Source organism: Gracilinanus agilis, chromosome 2 (assembly GCF_016433145.1).
Source record: "Gracilinanus agilis isolate LMUSP501 chromosome 2, AgileGrace, whole genome shotgun sequence".
Classification (NCBI taxonomy): Eukaryota; Metazoa; Chordata; class Mammalia; order Didelphimorphia; family Didelphidae; genus Gracilinanus; species Gracilinanus agilis.
In genome coordinates this window covers 544,503,040-544,527,363 of record NC_058131.1, presented here as the reverse complement: position 1 = coordinate 544,527,363, position 24,324 = coordinate 544,503,040, and the positions used below count along the sequence as shown (strand labels likewise).

At 34.3% G+C, this 24,324-nt stretch overlaps 1 protein-coding gene across 1 annotated transcript in view; it reads right to left on the bottom strand.

The window, feature by feature from the left end:
• Nucleotides 1-24,324, bottom strand: part of TRPM7 (transient receptor potential cation channel subfamily M member 7) — a 105,959-nt gene that overhangs the window by 75,959 nt on the left and 5,676 nt on the right. The window contains exons 3-9 of the mRNA XM_044665170.1: nucleotides 22,631-22,669; nucleotides 20,012-20,210; nucleotides 18,714-18,927; nucleotides 16,388-16,512; nucleotides 9,572-9,743; nucleotides 9,057-9,231; nucleotides 8,517-8,640 (exon numbers count right to left, since the gene is read on the bottom strand). Coding sequence (XP_044521105.1) covers nucleotides 8,517-8,640; nucleotides 9,057-9,231; nucleotides 9,572-9,743; nucleotides 16,388-16,512; nucleotides 18,714-18,927; nucleotides 20,012-20,210; nucleotides 22,631-22,669 — 1,048 coding nt within the window. The remainder of the gene's footprint in view (nucleotides 1-8,516; nucleotides 8,641-9,056; nucleotides 9,232-9,571; nucleotides 9,744-16,387; nucleotides 16,513-18,713; nucleotides 18,928-20,011; nucleotides 20,211-22,630; nucleotides 22,670-24,324) is intronic.

Below are 24,324 nucleotides of genomic sequence, written 5' to 3'. Positions count from 1 at the left end.
GTTTTAGAAACCATTAAGAGAAAGATCTTCAAAAATACAAAGGAAATGACATTTCAAAAACATAAGAATATACTGCACCAACTAGAAAAAGAAGAATGGAATGGAATAATGTGTTCTGAAGAGCAAGTGAGCTCAGGATATAACTTGAGGTGACCTATCCTAAAACTCTGAGCTTAACCATATAGGATAAAAGATAGATATTAAATAAAATAATAAGATTTTGAAATATTTTAGAAAGGGGGCAGCTGGGTAGCTCAGTGGATTGAGAGCCAGGCCTAGAGACGGGAGGTCCTAGGTTCAAATCCGGCCTCAGACACTTCTTAGCAGTGTGACCCTGGGCAAGTCACTTGACCCCCATTGCCTACCCTTACCACTCTCCTACCTATAAGTCAATACACAGAAGTTAAGGGTTAAAATAAAAAAAAATTAAAAAAAATAAATATTTTAGAAAGAAAACCAGACATGAAGATATTATTTGCTTCTTGAACACTCCAAACAACAGGAATTAAGGAATAAATAAATGTAGACCACAAAAGAGAGAAAAGTAGGCAAGATACTTCTTTCCATATGAACACAAGGAAAAGGGATAAAGGCAGAAATCTGGTAAAGGTAATAGTGAAGAGGTAAACTGGGTACATTATTGACAGAATTGAGCAATATTTTGTCTATAGGTGATGCTTCTTTTGTGGAACTACATTATAACATGGGAGGGTATGAAAGGAGGAGAGGGGAGAATAAGGGCTTAACTTTATTATATTTATTTTTTTTAAACCCTTAACTTCTGTGTATTGGCTCATAGGTGGAAGAGTGGTAGGGGTGGGCAATGGGGGTCAAGTGACTTGCCCAGGGTCACACAGCTGGGAAGTGTCCAGATTTGAACCTAGGACCTCCCGTCTTCTAGGCCTGACTCTCAATCCACTGAACTACCGAGCTGCTTAACTTTAAATATGAAAGTATTAAACAGTCCAATAAAATAAGAGTGATAAGATTTAATAAGAAAGCAAAATTCTACAATCTGTTACAAAAAAAAACATTTAAAAAGACATACAAAATAAAACTGAATGGATGGGGAAATTTTTACTAAATATTAATTAAAATTTTTAAAAAATCAGGAGTTGCCATCATGCTATCACACAGAGCAAAAACGAACATTTAAAAAATAAAAAGGGGGGGGGGGCAGCTGAGTAGCTCAGTGGATTAAGAGCCAGGCCTAGAGATGGGAGTCAATACACAGTATTGACTCCAAGATGGAAGGTAAGGGTTTAAAAAAAAATAAAAATAAAAAATAAAAAGGGATAAACAAGGAAACTATATTATGTTGAAAGGAACCACAGACAATAAACTAATATCAGTATCTTATGTGCTCTAGATACCTTAGCATTCAAATTCAAAAAAGAAACATCTGAACTCAAGAAGACAGAGAAAGTATTTCAACACTCAAATTTAGCCTCAAACAAGTCACTTAAGGCCAATTATCTACCGTCCCCTTTCCAGAAAAAATATTACTTATCCCCCTGGAAATTAAATTTTTAAAATTTTAATAGCAATTAATAGGAAAGACAAATGCACCTGTGGCCATCACCGCCCCCCTGGATTGCTACAGCACCCATCAGTGGTAATCACTGATCTAGACCTTGGTGCTCTTTGTCTTTGAACTGATATTCAGACAGAAGCTAAGGTTTAAAAGAAAAGTAATACACAGTGACAGGAGATTTCAATATCTTTTCATTAGTTCTGGACAAATCTTAACAGAAAGGGAAGTATAACAAAGGGCAAAATATGGAACAGAACTAATTTCTGGAGAAACTAAGAGTTAAAAGGCTTGTGGTGTCATCTAAATAAGACGACAAAAAAATATACACAATTCTCTATACTATATGTAAATTTTCTTAAAAATTAACCATGTGCAAGGGTACAGAAATATTACAAACAAAAGTTGAAAAGGCAGAAATAGTCAATGGATCTTTTATTGATAACAATGCTGGGAGAACAAAAATTGATCCAAGGACCACAAACAAAAGATATAGACCCAAATGGACACTTAACAATGAAATCTTAAATGTACAAACATTTAAGAACAAATCAGGGGTGGGGTTGGGGGTGGGGAAATGGGAGCTGGGTGGCTCTCTCAATTGAGAGCCAGGCATAGAGATAGATTTTTGACTAAGAATTGGGAAAAAAAAGGAGATGAGATGTCTACTGATGGCTAAATACACTGAGATACCTGAATATAATGGTATTTGCAGTGCTAGAAGAATGGAATAAATAATAAAAAGAATGGAAAGGTCTATGTGAACTAATGCACAGTGAAGCAAGCAGAGCCAAGAAAGCAAAATAAATAGTAAGTACAGCAATGTAAACATAAAGAATGACACACCAAGAAATCAAATGTAAGTGAAACAAAATTATAAAGATCAAGAACAACGCAAATGAAGAGATATGAGAAGACATTCCCCAACCAATCCCTTCAAGGAGGTAGGAAGTATAGATATTACACACTGCATATATTTTCAGGTTTTTTCAATGTATGGATCAGTTATACTGACTACCCCCCCAACTAAAAAGACAAAACAAAACAAAATATCATTCTATTTCTCATATGGGGTGGCTCTTAGGGAGAGAGAGAGAAGGGATACACTGGACCTATGATAATGAAAGAAGCAGAAAATATCAATACTTGTGTGTGTATATTTTAAGCACATATTTCAGTAACAATAATGACCTAATAACAGTTTAACTTGGGTTCCATGTAGTCACTGCCAATATGAATAAAGGTATTATTACTAGGTGAAATGAAACAGTCGACCCATAACATCAACTGTCAATTCAACAATGATTAAGTCTCTAATACATTCAAGAAACTGTGCCAGGTATTGAAAATTCAGACATATTGAACTGACAGGCTATTTCTCAAGATGCTTATAATTTAATCTTGTGGGGAAAGAAGAGAATATTCTTACAAATAACTGTCACAAGAGTATAACAAATGCGAGAGAAGTTTAGAAGAAGTGTGATAAGAAATATGAGGATAGATGGTTTACCTTCACATGGGGAAAAAAGGATGTGATTCAGAGAGGAACCTGAGCTCTGATGGAAAGAAGTTCTAACAGATGAAAGTTTGGAGGGCTGGGCAAGTAAAAAACTCTCTACTCCAGGCAAGGGTGAAAATGTAATCAAAGTCACCGGAGATAGGGAGAAGGCAAAATAGGATGATAAAAAGCTGCCAAATGTGTCTGGAACAGAGTAGATAAAAGTAAGAGAGAAAGTAAGAAAGATATGTGGGTGTCAGATTATTTAGCCAGGTTCAACAACAGTTGAAGCAAAACATATATAATTTAAAGTCTGAGTAAAAGTCTCTATATTCAATTACTTTTTCCATATAAGATATATTCTTATTGTTATAAGCCTAATAAATATTTAATGACATTTAATTTCACATTTTTTACCTTCTTAAAAACTTTGCACATTTATTAGAGAATGATAAAGGTTATAAACATGATACAAACCAAAACAGAATGGACCAGGATTATCAAGTCGTTTGTTACCTTTTCATTATCAAATAGAACCATTAACAATGAATGATGTAGGATTTCACAATTACTTACAGGAATTTAGCCTCCACAAAACATAACAGCAAGTCAGAACACACAACTTCTTTGCTGGGCATGAAGATGTGACAAAGTTAAAAAATCCAAAAATATATTTCATGTAGAAATCCCTTAATCTTGATGAGCAAAAGACATGCCAACCAAAGCGACACCATTTATTATATATTTATTATATACCAAAGTTATGGTATAAATTCATTTGTATAAGGATTCCTGGCAGTCACTTGAAGAATATATGTAGTATGATCCCATAAAGCAACAAAGAAGTTAAGAGAAAAAAGGGTCTTGTAAAAAGCTTGACCTGAGATCTATTATGAGTATTTGTGGATGAAACCAGAAGGAAAATAAAAGATCTGTCAGTTATTGCATAATGCTCTATTCTTGATGAAGGCAATAGTGTAACAACCACATCTAGGTTTTATCCATATGACTTTACTATGTGAGAATCTAGAACTGGATGTCCCACAGAGACCTTAAAATCAACATATTTAAAACAGAATTAAAGTTCAAGATATTTTAACCCAGAACCTCCCCTCTTCAGAACTTGCCTATTACTGTTGAGGGTATCACTTCATCAGTTTTTACAATCTAAATGTCATCCCCAACTCCTTACTCTCTCTTTCATCTCTCATATCCAATCAGCTCTACCTTTGTATCATCTTTTATATAGTACACACACTCACACCTACCCACCCACCTCTGACACTATCATTCTGGTGCAGTCTGAATTATTACAATAGGCTGATGGCTAAACTCCTTGCCTCAAATATCTCCCCACCTCTGCTTGTCAAACTGATCTACCTAAAACGCAGGTATAACCATGTCAATTCTCTGATCAGTAAACTCCTACCACCTTTAAGAACAAATATAAAATATTTTATTTGGCATTGAAAGCCTTTCATAACCTGATCTCTTCCTCATACTGTTTCTTAGCCTACATATTCTTTGGTCTAATATCCAGTATACTGCTCTTCATCTCCCAAATCCATAGTGGACCTCCATGTCTGAAATTTTCATCCCCCTTTCAGCCTCCTGACTTCCCTAGCTTCCTTAAGTCCCAGCAAAAATCCTATCTTCTAAAAGAAGCATTAAGTATTCTCTACTCCACTTTATGCTGCATACATTTGGTTTGTACACAGCTTGTTTTTGTCCTTCATATTGTCTCCTCTATTAGTTTGGGAGCTCCTTGGGGCGGGGAAGACTGTTTTTGCTTTTCTTTGTATTCTCAGGGCTTGACATAGTGCCTAGCACATAAGCACTGGTTATGCTTAATAAATGCAAAGTTGTAAGGGCTAGGCAATGGGGATTAAGTGACTTGCCCAGGGTTACACAGCTAGGAAGTGTCTAAGGCCAGGTTTGACGCTGGGAACTCCCATCTCTAGGCCTAGCTCTCAATCCATTAAGCCATCCAGTTGCCCCCTTAATGTACTTTAATTAGCAAAATTTTATCAATTCAGCATACAATGTACTAGAAGGATTCTAATATAAACACGAATAAAAATAAGAGTAGTAGAAGAGAAACTGAAAAAGAAGAAAGACAAGGGGCACACAAGTCAGAAAGATCTGCTGAATGAGACCAAATACGGATAGAAGAAATCCTTTGTGGAGGTAATTTTTGATGTGTTACTATTCATTTTTAAAAATTATACTACTAGAAAGGAAAAATAAACTAGAAAAAAATGTTATAACAAATTTCTCTGATAAAGGCCTCATTTCTCAAATATAAAAAGAACTAAATCAAATTTATAAGAATACAAGTCATTCCCCTATTGACAAATGGTAAAAGGATATGAATAAGCAGTCTTCATATGAAGAAATCAGAAATCAAAGGTATCAATAATCATATGAGAAAACATTCTAAATACCTTTTGATTAGTGAAATACAAATCAAAACAACTCTGAGGTACCACTTCACACCTATCAGACTGGCCAATATGACAGTAAAGAATAATGATAAATGTTGGAGGAGATGTGGCAAAATTGGGACACTAACACATTACTGGGAGAGCTGTAAACTGATCCAACCATTCTTGGAGGGCAATTTGCTATGCCCAAAGAGCTATAAAACAATACATACCCTTTGATATAGGAATATCACTGTATTCTGTATCCCAAAGAGTAAAAAAGGGGGGCGGGGGGGTTTGGGGGAAACCTACTTGTACAAAAATATTTATAGCTGCTTTTTTGTGGTGGCAAAGAATTGGAAATTGAAGGGACGTCCATGAACTGGAGAATGGCTAAACAAATTGTGGCATATGATGGCAATGGAATACTATTGTGTTGTAAGGAATGATGAACAGAATGATTTCAGAAAGAGCTAGAAAGACCTTCATGCACTGATACAGAATAAAATAAGCAGAACCAGGAAAACACTGTACAGAGTAACAACAATATTGTGGAATGAACAAATGTGATACTTAGCTACTCTCAGCAATACAAAGAGCCAGGACAATTCTGAGCAACTTAGAACAAAGAATGCTATCCACCTCCAGAGAAAGAACTGTTGGAGTTGGAATTTTTCAATTGTTTATTTGGGTTTATGCTTTGGGATTTTGCTTTTATAAGATTACTCACTTATAAAAATGAACAATATGAAAAAAATAAAATAAAAGCAAAAAAAAATTAAGTTAATTTCAAGGACTGCTCCCACACAATTACTAGTAGAACCCTCCATCATGAAAGAGAAGTAAAATTAAGCTTAACAAACCAGTAGTTTGACCATGTCTGAAAAATCTCTACACCTGTAATCTATAATCCAACATCTCTGTTGAGAAACAGGAGGCAAACTGATTTTCAAGATATCAAAAGTAAGATTTCAAAGAATATGAAAAGCTACAGATACAGATTTTTTTTAAACAAGACTTTTGTCTTTGTTATAACAGAAAGGAGAGACAGAAACAGAGACACAGATGAAAAGGAAATAATTTTCTCACATCTATCAATCAACAAACATTTATTTGGTAAGGACCAACCATGTCTCGAGTGAGGGAGTACAATGAAAAATAGCATGTGGGGTGTGTGTATGTGTGTGTGCACACATGTACATATACAGGTTCACTGCAAACAAGTAAAAAGTAAATGACAAGGAGCTTTAGATGGGAAGATAGCAGTGGGAATATAGGAAAGACCTCTTAGAGGAAGTGGTATTTCAGCCAAGTCTTAAAGGAAGTTGGAAGTACTGAGGGAGCTCACTATAGGCACAGAAGAAAGTAGAAAGACATAGAGACAGAAGACAAATTGGCTGATTTATGGAATATGAAAGTACTTTATTAAAACAGTGAAAGAATAGGAAGAGGCAGGATGGAAAGAATGTTTTATGTTTGATGCTGGAGGTAATAGGAAGCAAGAGAATTTATTAAGCAGGGCATGACAGGTAAAGCCTGGAGAAAATTCACTTCGGCAATAGTGAGTAGAGAATTTAAAAAAGATTAGAAAGAGAAGACATTTGAAGCAAGGAATCCAAAGGTCAAAGGTGATGAAGGCTTGCCTTTGCTGAGAATGGACTCTGCATGTAATAATTTCATTGAGGAAACCATGAGAAAAAACATAAAGGTTTCAAACAACATTTACTTAGAGCAGACCTTGAAGTAAATCTTGACAAATTTCCCAATGAAGGGATAGAGATAATGAGATATTTCGGTTTATTAATTTTTTTAAAAGCAGCTAAGCTGATTTAAATAAGGTATTCAACAGTTTTACGGAGGCTGCCCTACATAAACACCAAACAGAAATATTTCCTAATTATGACAAATTCTCCAGATATTCTAGTTAAAAGGCATTTGGTAGCTATACTGAAGCCCAGACACTATAGTATCTCCTTAATGAGATCCACAGTCATTTGAAAAAATGGCCTGGGGGGGCAGCTCATTGGCTCAGTGGATTGAGAACCAGGACCAGAGACAGGAGGTCCTGGGTTCAAATCTGACCTCAGACACTTCCTAGCTGTGTGACCGTGGGCAAGTCACTTAATCCCCATTGCCTAGCCCTTATCACTCTTCTGCCTTGGAACCAATACCCAGTATTGATTCCAAGATGGAAGGTAAGGGTTAAAAAAAAAAAAAAAAGCTTGGTCATAAAGACAGAAAAAAAAACTTGGATGAAAAATGTGCATTGACCAGAGTATGACATGTTTCAGGACAAGGTATCTCTGAGGCTGGGATTTGAACCCAGGTCCTCCTGACTCAAAGCCCAGCACTGTATCCATTGCATTACTTAGAAAGACAGGTACAAACAGATGAATAGAGAGGGCTACAGATAAAACAATGAGCTTGGACCATTTGTGTCACAAATAAAACTTAAACTCAGGTCTTCCTGATTCTGAAGATAGCTATCTCTCCACTTCATCAGGGCAAGTGTTTGTGAATCATGGAATAATGCCTTGATTTAAGAACTAAGTTATAAGTGATATTGAAGAACTGACTTTTGCACAAGAAATGGCATAAAACCTCTTCTAGGAAATATATTACCTATAAAGGAGGGGAACTGATTATGTAGTTAGTATAAGGAACAAGAAGGTTAAACAACCTAAGTGATAACTCTTAAGTTAGTAAAAATCAGTCAAATAAATAAATAAATAACAGAAGAATGCTTCTAGGGAATTAGATAGGTGTTCCATAGAGAATTTACATAGAGAAAGACAAACAAGATAGAAAAGGAGGAGGGATTGTGATCAACAGAGGATGTAGTAAAACACTGATGAAATCATAGATCCAACAAAACATCTAAATACTACAATTAGAAGTTAGAGCTCTTATCACATAAATTATACAATTTTTTATGAAAAGAAAAAGCAGGTCTGGAGAGGGGATCAGGGCAAAAACTTCAAAATCTATTTTAAAAAATTATGCCTCTGATTCATAATGAGTTTTAATGGAAATCAAAAAGCTTTCTCTGCTGAAATCCACTTACAAGTTCTTTCTTTTTCATGCATTCCATCAATGTTTGAAATAAATGAACAGCCTCGCTCTGGCCAAAATTGAATGTCTTTTTGATGGTTGAAATGATGTCAGGTTCTGCTGCATCAGGAAGATTTCTAAATCAAAGATGACCAAAGAGTTCAGTAACTACTAAATTCTCCTTCTATGTAGTCATGTGCTTTAAGGTGGCACACAGCCAGAAAGCATTCAAGACAGATATACTAACATCCTATTTTGCACAGACTGGGTGAATTTCTATCTTTGGAGTTAGGGGACAGCACAGGAAAGAATCCCATACTTCAAGTTATGAATAAATATTTAGCAGAGTCACTTTACTCTTAACTAAAATTTTAAACATTGTTAAAAGATATGAGTTAATAATATTTCCCATATTTTCAAAATGCAGACATATTGTGATACAAGAGTAGCCCTCAAAACATTCCTATTTTTAACCTTTTAGCACTAAAATATAACCAAATTCTCTTAACAAACTTAATGCTACTTTCCCCCCCACCCCAAAAGCTTTTCTTACCCTCCTTCTTCTGTTTGTTTATGAACATGAGCCAGTATGTCAGCAGCTCGGCCTGTACCTTCACAAACCACCACTGGGACAGGAGGACTTTCTTGAAGATATTCCAAAACTGTAAGGATAACATTGGGTCCACCTTCAAAAATGAGAGCCACAACAGGAACTCCTTGGCCAATTCCTTTTTTAAAACATCAAGAAAAATTAAGTTGTTTCCAAACTGAAGCCATAATTTGATTAATTCTTTCACAATAGGTAGCTCAAAAAACTAATGGCAAATATGGTATACATTTTCCTTATTTTATATATTTTGTTTCTCAATAATAGTATGTAAGTTTAAATATGAAGCCTAATATAAACATACATAAAATAAATATATAAATATATTATTTTCTGGTGGTATTCATAATATTTTCAGGTATATTTGAAATACAAGTGGATAAAATTCTCTAAGTATTTTGAGTGGTGAAGCTGCTAACATCTGATATTGCACAAAATGGTCTATATAAATAACTACTTACTAGCATGAATTCTTTGTTGATTGATTGCCTTCTCCAATTCTCGTCTCAATCTCACTTCTGCACCATACTTTCCAACAGTGCCATCATCCACCAATATGAAATGGGAATGGAGATTATTCAAAACATTCAATTTACTCAAAGGGTTCAATAAAGTTTGATAAGGGGCAACCACCTAAAGATGACACATGACACAAAAGAATTAGTCAAAAATTTAATAAGCAAATAAATAAGCAATTATTTTTCTCTGCTCTTGAATAGATCTCCTTGTAAATGAATTAGTATAAATATGAAATCAAAATATCTAGGATAAATAATCACAATGGGAGGAAAAAACCTAAAAATACCAAGTTCAACTTAACCTTCAGCCTACCATTGTTTTCCTTTTCATACTGATTATTATACTTAGCAGGACAACCTCATGAACAAGGTGGGCTGTGTGTATATATATATGCACCATATACTGTGCAAATATTTATAGAGTTTAAGGAGGAAAAAATCCAAGCGGATAAGAAATAGCAGCACTGAAAGGGAAAAATGTAATCTCTAGTACAGTGATGGTGAACCCTTTAAAGATAGAGTACCAGCCCACTCCCCACTCAGCGCTGTGCCTGCCCCACCCCAACCAACTGCAGTGCCCCACCACCCTTACTCCACACAGGGGAGGGAGAAAGTGCTCCCATTGGGGTGCTGGGCAGAGGGGCAGGGGGATGTGAAAAAACGTCATCAGGCACAATGGAGGGGTAAAGGTGAGCAGTTCCACTTGAGTCCCTCTGTCTTTCTAGTAATAAACTTGGGGTGGGGGTGGGGGGTGGCCGAGTGCCCACAGAGAGCACTCTATGTGCCATCTTTGGCACCCATGCCATAGGTTTGCTATCACTGCTCTAGTATATAACTATGCTCTGGAATTGCAGAAACCTCTGTGTATTTTAGTTACATTAAAAAGATTAGCTTAACAGTCTAAGTCAGTGATGGGCAAACTTTTTAAAGAGGGGGCCAAAGGAAAGAAAATGCTCATCTGTCAGTCTGTTTCTAAGGCAACTTTCGCAGTTTCATTGTATTCGTCAGATTAGGAATAATGTACAGCCAGATATAACATTTCAGGGGGCCCACATCTAGCCTGCAGGCCGTAGTTTGCCCAAATTGGTCTAAGTCATTTAACTTTACATTTATCTAGTCTACCTTTATGACCACCGTTTCAAAATTTTTCCTCTCCCTTCTAGCTCCTAAGTGCACCAAAACTGCCTAATGCAGCGGATAATTCATTCTTCACTTGGAAGATGAGATCCCCTAAAAGTAAATCCCTTAGACTTATTCCTCAAAACTACTTAACAATCATTATCCAATGAATCTTTCAAAAGGAAAAATGCCTCTTTTCCCCTGACCAGGGTTTACAAGTTCTCCTGAGTCCACAACAGGCATAGTTCATGTTTTTTTGCCTGTGCTTATCTTCTGCCTCCTGACTGGGCCCCCAGACTCCACCACCACACATTAGGTTGTGTCTCAAGAGATAACCTTGAACTTAATCTTATGCCTTCCACCCTCAATAGTTTTCTAGCCATCCAATTTTCTGTCTGAACTCATTCTTCAATGATTACAAGAGATATCTCCTATCCCTTTTAAATGCCTCATTCCCCTAATTCTGAAGTCCAAGTAGCTGAAGAACGAATCCATCTTTTTCCAGCCCCAGCTATTGGATCCATTAATTCCAATAGCCTTAAACCTAACCCCACAAAGTTCCTCTAGAGAAATATCTACTTCTATCACTGTGTACTTTAGAATGTTTAGCCAGAGAGGCAATTCCATGTCATCTTACTGAACTACTTTTGTCTATTACTTCTTCCATTTTTTGACATTCACCAAGACCCAACTTCCTACAGACAACAATGTTTCCTGGTAAATCTTTCTAGTTCTGGCTACACTTTACTTGACTAAATACTCCAATTTCCAAGTTGCTCAATTTATTCAATTCCCATTAATTAATCCCTCAGAGATGGTTATACCCTTGATCTTGCCCCTCACTCAAATGTTCCAAATCCAAGAACTCTGAAATTCTTTTATGAGAGTAATTTTACTTCACATTTGCATAACATTAAAAATTATTCTCAAATTTAAGAACACCAGAAAAAATTCCACATGTGAAGTAAAATCTAAAAACTACAGTTGAAATGATAAATCTTATTATGTAAAGCCTACTATTTATAAAAGTAAACAGTAACACTGAGCACTTATAAAGATCTTTAATGCTTACAAGGTACTTTACATGTTGGATCATTTGATATCACATCTTATGAGGGAAGTGTTACTTAGGTGAGGAAATTGAGGCCAAGAGAGACCAGTGACTGGTCCAGGGTCACAAAGCTAAAAACTGCCTGAGGAAAGATTTGAATTCACACTCCGCCATCTAGTTGCCTTGTATATAATAAAATTCAGCATTTTTTTTTGACAATTCAATAAGCATTAAGGTTGAATTTAAGCAATGCTGCTTCCCAATGATTCAACAAATTGCCTTCAAAATTGTCTTGCTTGTATATATTTCCCTATGGATTTCTGTTCTCTTTTGTGTATTTTTTTTTAAAAATGCTTTAATGAACCTCTTTTTTTCTTTTCTTTGAGTAATATTCTCATTAGTTTGATATTGCTTCATTCCCCTCTTCATTCTCCACAGTCCCAAGTAAATTTAAAGGAAAAAAGGAAATGATAATCTTTACAATAAATATTGTCAAGTAAGACATATATTTTTTGCCTAAAATTGTATAATTTTGCCTAATACAAAAAATGTTTCAACTTTCAGTCAGTAAATAGGTAGCACAATTTATCAACTATCTCAATCTTTAGGAAATGAAAAAAATTTATTTTTTCTATTTTCACATTTCTTGTACATTTGTCTATATTCATGACTATAAACATAGGTCAGATGCTAGTTACCTCTCATTGTGATTATTGCAATAGCCTTCTACTATAACTGGTCTCTGCCTATCCCCAAACAATCCATCCTCCACTCAACTGCTGAAATGCCTTAAGTGTAGAGCTGATCATGTCACCACCTACTCAATAAATCCTATTGGCTGCCTCTATATTCAAATATCAAGTCTTTTATTTGACATTTGACGTTTTTTACAACTTGACCTGTTCCTACCTATTCAGACTTAATATGCTTTATTTCATTCCATTCATTCTTCAATCCAACTATACTGGCTTAATTGATGTTTCTAGTGAATGAAACTCCATCTCCTATCTTTGTGCCTTTGCACTGTATGCCCTCTATTCCTTGAATGTATTTATATATATATATACTTTCTTCTTTATACTTATGTAGAAAAATATATATTCTCTTCCCTGCTAGAATACGAGCTCCTTTAAATGTCTAGTGCTTAGTGTATAATAAGCAATAAATACTTGATGATAGATAGAAAGTAGATCTTTATTCCTTCTGTATCCTTTAGGACCCAGACATTAGAAAGAAATGACTGCTGCACATATTCAACACTTCTCTTTAGAGTGACTCATTTCATCTGACCATATATTTAAGTCTCTCCAATCCTAAAAGACCTCCCCTACCCAATCCTTCACACTAAATTTCATGAAAAAGTTGCCTACCTAGGAAACTTTCCTTCCTTTAATGCCCACTGTCTCTTTCAACAGTACTTTATTGAAACTGATCTCTCAAAATTTGATGTTTTTCCAATCACAAAACCCAACTGACTTTTTTTAAGCTTCAGGACTCACTGCATTTAACACTGATGGCCAGTCCCTCCTTTGGGGGTTCTCTTCTCCTGCCTTCTGTAACATAGGTTTTTTTCCAATTTCCATTAACCTGTCTGGCTATTTCTTGTGTCTCCTTTATTGGTTTTATGTCATCTATTCCACATTTATGATTCCATAAATTGGGGATCCCCAAGGTTCTATTTCATACCTTCTCCCATTCTGTCTGTATATTCTCTCCTAAAAAAACTCATTCCTTATTACAGCTTTACCAACTACTATTTTTTTTATTTCCCCCTTTAAACAATTGCTATCACACTGGTAAAGATCTATATTAGTAACCTAGTCAGCTAGATTAATGTAATGGGCCCATGAAAGATCTTCCTGGGGGCAGCTGGGTAGTTCAGTGGATTGAGAGCCAGGCCTAGGGAGGTCCTAGGTTCAAATCCGACCTCAGACACTTCCCAGCTGTGTGACCCTGGGCAAGTCACTTGACCCCCCCCCATTGCCCACCCTTACCACTCTTCCACCAAGGAGCCAATACACAGAAGTTAAGGGCTAAAAAAAAAAAAAAAAAAAAAAAAAAGATTTTCCTAATGCCAGTTTCCTTAGATTATCTGTTCACAACATTATTCTTATCAAAACCCCATAGTATCTGAAGCTCACCTACTGCTCATCAAAAGGGCACTGGATTTGAAATCAGAGTTCCTGAATTCAAAAACTGTTTCTATCATCTATTATTTATGTGACCCTTTTTCCTGTATGGGACTTAAGTTTCCATAAACTTTAAATTTTTATGTATGTAAAACTACATAACCATTTAATGAAAACTAAGTATAGTTCAAAGTTCACTGTCTATAATTAAAGCTCTCTAAAATATAGGATCACCTTGTCCCTTTTCAATCTTGGAAAATAATAGCCCATAATGAATATATTCTTCCACTCCCACTCTACATTCAGCCTTCTCCCCCATCACTTGTTTTGATTTCTATTCCTTTTAAAGTCTAACACAAATGCCACTTCCCTCTTATAATGCTGTGTATTATTTTATCTGCACAGACGTCTTATCCTCCTAAATTTTAGGTTATGTGAGGACAAGGATCTTGTCTAATTTCCAATGTATCTCTAAACATTAATAAAAGAGTGCTAGATACATGATACGCTGTGTTTGTTGAAATGCTGCCTATTGTTTACATTTTTCTATATGATATTATCAAGTTTCATTATCTACCTCCTATGACATCTCCCTAAAAATTTCTTTTTGGTAAATTCTTTAAAATAAATTTTAAGTGATTGTAAGTTTAAAAGTTCTTTGAATTAAATAATGTATGTATGTATGTTAGTCTTTATTAGCTATCCATGGAGAACATTTGAGATACTATGGAAAAGCAGAAAATGTTAAAAATTTGGTTAGTTTATATTCTGCACCAATATGGAGCAATCTCATCTATGACTTCAAAGATCCACTGAAATATCGAAATATAAATAAAATTTAAAATCTACATATTGCTGCGTCATGATTAGTTGGAATAATAAATCTTCAGGAGTGGTTGCATATATTCAAATTCACACTATTAAAAGTTTTAACTACATTAAATACAAAAAATAGCTCTGGCCTGAAGGAACTATTCATAAATTCAAATAACGTGAACACTTCACAAGATTCATTATTTGCACTATTAAGGGACATGCCTTTCTTTATACAGAAGGTATGATCTTGAAAGACATTCCTTACTCTAAAATTCAAGCATTCTATGAGATGATAATGATGATGATGATGATGATGACGACGACAGGTGACTAGCTCTGTTATGGTACATTTAAAGTCTATAAAGTACTACAAATCTGTTATCTCATTTGGTCTTCAACAACCTTCTAGGTAGATACTGTTAGGATCCATATTTTATGAATGAGGAAGCCAAAGTTCATAGAGAATAAGTGATTTATCCAGGGCTGCACATCTAGTGACATTGACCAGATTAATAATCATTTAAAGAATGGCATTTTGTCTTCAACAATGACTAGGTAACATAATAATGAGTACTTAACATTTGATTCTTTCTCCCAGTTTATACATTCTCCTGTTACTTTCACAAGAGAAATGAAAAATATTCACTGATAAAAAGTGATAATTTAATAATAATGTTGCAGAGAACTTAAATGCTAGAAATGATTCTGTAGCCATCAAGTAGAATTTGTTCAGCTCAGAAATTACTTTAATAATTACTTTTTTTAAGCTACTTCCTTGTGTCCCATATGGTTGCACTACTTTGGGATATCTGACTTCACCATACCCCAGAAACATCATCATTGAAATACCTTATCATCCTGTAAGACTGACTCAGTTTTGCTTCTCACACTTCATCACTACCTTATGCCCTACTTTATGGAGGACAGGACCATGAATTTCAAAACCTCCACTTAAGGAGGGGGCTGAGGGCTCATCTCCTTATTTCCCACCTGGCTATATACTACTTTGAAAATTCCATCATGCCTTCACATCAGGTACCTCTCTATTCTTCCTAACCATCCCCCACCTCCCCAGATTCTTCAAAAACAACATCAACCCTTATCTTCTGTCTTAGAATCAATATGTGTAAGGGCTAAATGATTAGCCCAGGTCACACAGCTGGGAAATTGGGAAGATCTAAAGCCAGGGCCTCCCAACTCTAGGCCTGGCTCTCAATCCACTGAGTCACCTAGTGGCACTGCTCTCCCAGCTTCTTTCTAAGTGTTGTCTTCTCCATTAGAATGTATGCTCCCTGAGGTCAGGAATTATCTTTCTTTTTTGCCACCACTGCCCCTGTCCACCCCACCCCCGCTTATTTGAGGGAAGGAGGGGAAGGAATATCCCTAGCACTTAGGATATAGTGTTTAGAACTTAGTAGGTACTTAATAAACATTTATTGACTACTGGCTTCTTGTTTAAGTTTTAAAATTTATTAACATCAAATAACACAAGATTCCTATTTAGTACATACCAAAAAAATACTAAGTTTTCCTGTCAAATCTTTACTGATGAATCAGTAATTATTATTAATATTATATTATTATAAAATTATAAAACAAATTATTGCAAATCTTTAAAAAGCAAATAATGAAATTCTTTCTTACATCTCTTCCAACAAGATCGTTTCTATTTTCAATAACTCCCCATGGTGCTATTCCAATAGTGCAAATCTTTCGAGATGATCTAGAAGCATGTTCTTTGAGGGCATCACCAACATGTTTTGCCACACCTGTGCACACAAGGTTTTATTTTTAAAAGTTCATTAAATATTATTAGTATTCTATGTGTTTAATATACTAAAGGACTTACTTTAAAATATTAACATGAAATAATATCATGTACATATATGAATTTGACATCACAATTAGAAGAATACTTTTCTCATAACAAAACCTAAATAGGAAGCACAAGTATTATTAACCCTATTTTGAAAATGAGAGAACAAAGGCTCAGAGAGATTGTGATTTGCCCATAGTCACATAGAAAACAGATACTCTAATCCAGGTCTATTGGTTTCTCCCTCATTAAACTAAATGGCCTACCACAATATATGAGGCAAATAAAACAACTCCTGATAACCTGAGTGATCCGCTTCTCCTTAAAAGGAATTCTATTGTACTATAATGGAATTTTTACACATTCTTTAGATTGCTTCAAATAATTTGTAGTTTAACCATGTTTAAATAAATCTAATGTTTTCCTCTTTGCACCCATTGATTTGCAAACTGCAAAGATCTCTAAAGGAAAGTGCCATATCATTTTATAATTTCACTGTATACAAAAAGGTTTCATCTCTATATGTTTTAAATTTGTGTACTTTAGATAATATTCAATAACAAAGGCAAAGTAGATATCAGAAGAACCTATTTTGAAAAAAAATAATAATAGTGGAACATATTTTTAATCCAAAATTTAATTGCAAAATAATTTGCATTGGCTTTCATATTAGGCTATATTTATACTGAATTTACCTTTTCCACTTTTACTTTACTTAGAATACTAAAATACTAAAATAAATTTATGTTTATGTTTTCTCTGCCTTTCTATTGAGTATGTTTAATCGGTGAAACTTTGGTAATGGAGTGGACATTGAGGGAATTCAACCAAGAATGAAAACTGTTTAGAATTATTAAATTGACTATTATGTACTAGAGTATATAGAAGCCTGTATATCAGAAGGTTATATATAAGGTGGAAAACTGCCCATTCAAAGAAACTTTAATATCAATTTGATATCATATAGATATCTTTCAGATACCTCAAACTCATCACCTTCCCTATTAAAGGATAAGCCATTCGGATTTTAAACTTAAAGTCATTCAGGTTTGTATTCTATTCAATCAATCTTCACACATATATTCAATCAGTATATAATTTGAGTTGATTCTTTAAAAAAGAAAAGAAGTATAAGTTTATAAACAGATAGATTTACAAATTAGGTCCATAAAATATACATAATTTAACTAGTACTGTGTCAAGTGAAAATTAGTTGACCTGAATTCCAGCCTCAGCTTAACTATATAACTCTGGTTGTGCCTTAACATTTTCATATATAAAATAAGGAAAATTTCCCTACTCATTTCACAGAACCGTTATTAGACTACAATAAGATAATGGTTAGGAAAAGGTTCTGGAAAGATTAAAAACTGTCATTCACATCAAAGAGATGCACTTCCTAATGTCTATGTTATTGGCAATAGCAACTTTCCAATTTATCTTAACTATGTAAAATTCTATTTTTCTTATACTGTATTAATTCTTATATATTAGGGAGAATTACTTTATATTCCTGTGCCTGGGATCTGGGACAAAAATAACATTTAGTCTACTGCTTTTTGCATTTTCTTTGTCCTTGGGAGTCCGTAGGAGTATCTTCTTTTTAACAGAATTTGGTTAATAAATAAAGGAGAGAAGGTTTTCTCTGACATATATGCCCTGATAGATAGGTTGATGGGTCACTTCTTAATTAGCTATCACAAATAAAAAATATCTTGGGATATTCAAGAGAAGGGATGAATAAGTCTCCTAAAAATCTAGCTATTAAGCTGCTTGACTCAGCTCAGGTCATTCCAAGTACCAACAGAGTCACTGAGACCTGTATCTCTTTATCAGTTATGATACTGACATAATCAATAAACCTGTTATAATCAATAAACTTATATTTTTATCCAAAAATCAGTCAATTGAGATTATCATTATAATTAGAAGTATTACATTTTCAATGCAAAAATACTTTTTAAATTTATTTTAAAAGCATTAATTTTATTAAACTATTTTTAAGTTGAAGACAAGATATCAAAGCGAACACAGTTTAAATAACATGCTGAGTTTCTGGTGGTGGTGTTAAAAGCTCAATTTTCAGAGACACTTAACTATTTAATATAAAATGACACATTTAAAACTTAAAATTTTATGTAATCTAACACAAACCTGTATTCACTCCTCCAGTTAGAATCCAAGCTCCGGTTGTTACTGCAGCTTTAATAAGACCTTTGCCAAGCAACTGCTTAATTCGTGGATGAAGTTCAAATTTCTGCATCCCACCATGTACGGAAATAACAAGTTTGGGCAATTCCATTTGCCACTCTTTAAGCATAAGTTGCAGAATGATTTCAGGTTTGGTGTCATATGACAGTCTCACATACTAAAGTATGTAAGGAGATAAAACAATTAATATTGAGGTTTATGTAGCACATTATTTCACAGCATAAATTTTTTTTCCACAGGAGAAAGAAGCAGGCTTTTGAATCTAAAATATTCACATAATTAGGAACTAGTACATGCTGGTGGATGATCAGGATTCCAAATTTATAAGTATGAGTTATTAAAAAGATCTTTATCTTATTCTTAAAACAATTAGCTAAATATTTTTGTCCCAATAGTGTTTCCTTTATTTTATGACTTGTGATAGTTTCTTGTTCAAGATCAAGAATTGTAAAAGTAATGTTGGGGGGAAAGAAACCAGGAGAAGATGTGGCATATAGTCAGATCAATGGGTACCTCTGACCCCTTGAAAAAGGATAACTATTTGGCAACATTTTATTTATTGTTAGCTCACACCAAAAAAAGTTGCAAAATAATGTCTAAGACAAAATTTTAATACAAGTTCAATGCCTATTACAGTTGAAATCACTAAGTTAACAAAATAATCCTAGGCAGCAGACATCTACTAATTTCAGACACCACTGAACTGAAGAGAAGTATAACCAAAGAAAATGACTCATAAATGTTTTATTATTAAAGTTGTTTAAAAAGTATTGTTCAGGGGCCGCTGGGTAGCTCAGTGGTGTGAGAGTCAGGCCTAGAGACAGGAGGTCCTAGGTTCAAACCTGGCCTCAGCCACTTCCCAGCTGTGTGACCCTGGGCAAGTCACTTGACCCCCATTGCCCACCCTTACCAATCTTCCACCTATGAGACAATACACCGAAGTACAAGGGTTTAAAAAAAAAAAAAAGTATTGTTCAATTTTTTTAAAAAACCCTGCAGGTTCTAGGTAAGCTTAGGAAATGGTCAATGCTTCTATTTCTCATCTCATGTTCTATTTTGTATTATTTTGATGCTGTATCAATGTTATCTCTGCATTTTTCCTAGTTACCCTTATAATGATCTGCATATAGAAGAGAGTAAATGCATGATTGTTGAATAGGATAATTATATGTAAGATTTCCCTGGCCAGGATATTCTGTCCTTTAACTATTTCATGTAATTATTAATATAATGGCATATACCTTAGCTCTATAGGAATGAGAACCTCCTTGAAAATTAATGACACCATAAGAATCAGTGGGGCTCTGTTCTGTGTGTTTTTCCACTGACCACTCTTCTATCTCTTGATTTAGATGTTCACCCAATTTCACATCTGAGTACTTCATAGCAAGACTTGCAGTAAAACAAGCATGTTGCCTGACCAAGCGACCACAGAAGCATCTATGGAAAAAAAGAAATTATTTTATTGAGCAGCATTATCTAAAAGAAATTAAGCAATATTTTCCCTATTACTTCATAAGAATTCATTGAAACCCATAGATATATTGGTTATTAACACACTAACAAAGCAATAAAGAGAATGAAAAAAAATTGCCAGTATATTTTCAAGATATATCTTTTAAGTAAATGGTAAATGTTCCTCTTTAATTTGGAAATCATACTTTTTAAAAAATACAAAATTCATTACATGTAATTGGTAAAAAATGAATTAGTTAATTTTTAGAATGTAGACTAAGACCTAGAAAATAAAAAAAAAATAATAAACAGCATGAGGAGTTTTGAAAAATTCTAAGTCATGTAAATGCATAATGATTTTTAAATCACTTAGGTTTATGCTAGAACAAATCAAAATTTTCAATTACAACAAAAAAGAAAAAAAGGAAAGTACCAGGTTGTTTTTGACATTTGTGTGAGGAAAAGATTCTGATCTTCCATTATATGACAAACTAAAAAGTAAATATCAATAGTCCTACTTGATGAACACAGTTACATGGTTAATCAACCTCGATTCCCATAACCTATATTTCAACTTTACTTCAAGCCCTATACACAATCATCACTCCAAACTATGCTATGTCCATGCATTTAATGTCTGAAAATGTCCTCTCTAAACAAAATTCTTTCTTCCATACTACTCTGTTTTACTCCACTTGAAATGAGTCCTTCATCTTCATCATGATTCATTCTCATTCTCTGTCGGTCCCAGTTCATCACCTCAATTCCCTTCAAAGTCTCAATCATTTCTTTTTCTTTCCCTTGCTATCTTGTCCTGCTATCATTCACATCTTTGCAATCTGCAACCATGGTCAATTCTAAGATCTACTGTTACCCTCCTTCTAATCCAGAGCTGATTTAAATAATTGTGCCACTGAGGAAAATGGGTCCATCTGAAATTCATGTTATGTAAATTCAACTGAGCTCTTTCTGCTACAAAGCAATCCTTTTATTCTTTCCTGATTGACTTGCTATTCTCACATTCTCCATAGTGACCACTTAAAAACCTCTCATAGCATACTAGTCTCTTGGTAGATCATCATACTTACTATTAGTACTTTTTTTGAGAAAAGATAGGCTCTCATGAATTCTTCCAAAGTATCTAAAATTGCTGTATTTAAAACAGAAAATTTATGTTCCCTGATTAAGTTTAACATCTCTTTTTCTAGTGAGTGCATCATCATCCTCCCCAATATCTCAGGCTCATAACCTCAGATTCACTGTAGACTCCCCGTTCTTCCCAAACTTCTGTACCCAATCAGGTGACAAAGCCTGTCAATATTCTGTCCAAAATACCTCTTTTTTATTATATAACACAAAAAATGCTTTACATCGGTCTACTTTGATCTACCTACAGGGTCCACTCTAAATCAGGCCCTCATTACATGTTACCTAGATTACTATAACAGACTCCGAATAGAATCTGTGCTTTTTGTCTCTCCACTCACCCAACCCATCATCCAAAAACCTTTAGTTTTACATATGAAACCATATACATTCTGGATTCAACTCAGCTATCGAGCCTTACTTAACATTATTCCTATTAATGTATGCAACATTACAGCCAAATGGTAGTACTGCATGTGATTACAATGATAGGCAATTCTACAACTTGTATCTCATGCCTGGGATACGATCCAACTTCATATCTGCTTCAAAACTCTACCAAGGTTCATCTGTCAAGTTATCTAAGAAATTTTTCCTCATGTTTCCATATTTTAGTGCTTGATTTTTCCTCAAATTATGACTACATTTATTTGGATGTCCCAATATGAGAACAGAGATTGCTTCCTTTTTTGTCCCTATTTTCCCTATATTTTAGAATGTCAAAATAAGAAATGGATGAAAGATCACCTGGAGAAATAAAATGACACTCAACATTATGGAGAGATACCCATATATGTTTGCATTAATTTCTTACTAATAAAGATAATAAAAAAATCAAATAATATCAATTTTTTTAAAAACTGGAGGGCAATAGTAGGTTTTGTAAAACTTTTTTTTTAAACCCTTACCTTCCATCTTAGAATCAATACTATGTATTGGTTCTAAGGCAGAAGAGTGGTAAGGTTTAGGTAATGGGGGTTAAGTGACTTGCCCAGGGTCACAGCTGGGAAGTGTCTGAGGCCAGATTTGAACCCAGGAACTCCCATCTCTAGGTCTGGCTCTCAATCCACCAAGCTACCCAGCAGCCCCTGTAAAACATTTTTATAAAGCTTTAGTTATATGAAACTGTGTCAGTTGTAAGATTGCCAATTTTTTTTCATACTAAAGACTACTTGAATTTCCATTTTTTTAAGGTACCTGCTCAAATGCCTCTGAAATAATGAAGCCATAATGTTCATCTAGAAAAAAGTCTAACTTACCTGACAAGTTGCTGACAAATCTGACATCCTGGAAGGCATCTGTAAAATAAAATTAATATACTTCATTTTAAAATAAGAATGAAAATTATTTATATGTAACTCTCCATAAAATGTCTTCCAAAAAAGGACAAACAGGGTTAAATTACTTCCCCAGGGTCACACAGCTAGTAAGTACCTGAGGCCACATTTGAACTCCAGGCCCAGCATTCTATCCACTGAACCACTTTAGCTGCCCTTTTCCATAAAATGTCAAGAGAAAAGTTATGTTTCAGCTGTACTCCTAATAGTTCTTAATTAAAAGTTGAATATAAATCTTATTCTATTTTTAACCAACTAAAGAGATTTGCTTCTTAAAGTAACCTGACAATCCTTCTGTTAGGTAATCATGTTTTTTTAACTACGAATAGTAACGTAATGTATTTTATTAAAAACTAGCACAACTTAAGGCTTTTAAAAAACTGTTTTTGACAACTTTGTTTCTCTAGAAGTAAAATATAAACAATTATGTTTTCAGGAGTTCATTACTAGGGCTAGTGGAATCAAATACCCAAATTTCAAAGTGTCTATTCTCAAAAGAATATTGATGCAGATTAAAAATCTGTCCAATTGAGGTAGAAGAGGAGGCCATAGTAAAGCCTCATTCAGCACCAACCAAAGCAACAAATTGGGAATTCACTGAATACAAGACTTTGTTACTTGAGTTTATACAGAGTTAATAAAGTTTGTGGATATTCTAATATTTGTATCTATACTTATAGCAAATGACTAATGAAATCCTATTATTTAAGAAATAATTCAGATATACAAGGAATACTGAATTTGTTATCTATCCTTCACAGAAATAAAGATTTCTTACCCCACTGACTTAGAACAGAGGTGTCAAACTCAACTGAGGCCACAAACAGGTCAAAATATAACTGAGAAAAGTTTAATATTATAAATAAAAACATAACACAATGTTAATTTATAGTCTTTTAAGTCAGTATGCACCCTGCAGGGATTCCTTTGATTCACTGCTTTAGAGAATTGCTGAAAGAACATCATTACGTTTATACAAAAGACAACTCTTTGCTAAGTCTTTGCCATTTCCTTGAAAACTATTAAAATTTCTCCTCCTTCACCCCCTACTTGATTTATGCATGTTACTTTCCTTCATTTTAGCAGCTCTTCAAATTCTACAAACAAAAACAATGAAATAAAGAGTTTAAAATGTTTTTATAAATGAAATGAGAGTACTAGGGGGGAAAATTGGAGGGAAAAAAATGAGCTATAGAACAAAGCATTTGAAAGAGAATTAACTTTTGGCAGATGAGGTACAAAACCTTTACCCAGAAACAAGCTCCCTGAAAATTCAAATAGACCAAAGAGAAATCACAAATTTCATGAGGAAACAAAAGTATTAAAACAAAGTCAAAATGCTGAAGAAAAAAAAAAGAAAAAGTGAGCTATCTCATAGCAAAAATGACTTGGAAAGCAGATCAAGGAAAAAAAATTTAAGCCATTATACTATTTGAAAGCTATGACCAAAAAAAAAGTGTCTAGACATTGTATTCCAAAAAATCTTAAAACTAATTAGATATCTTAGAACCTGAAATAAAGTGGAAATAGGAAAAATCCATCAATCATGTCCTGATACAAATGCCAAAATGAAAACTCCCAAGAACATTATAGCCAAAATCCAAAGTCTCCAGGTC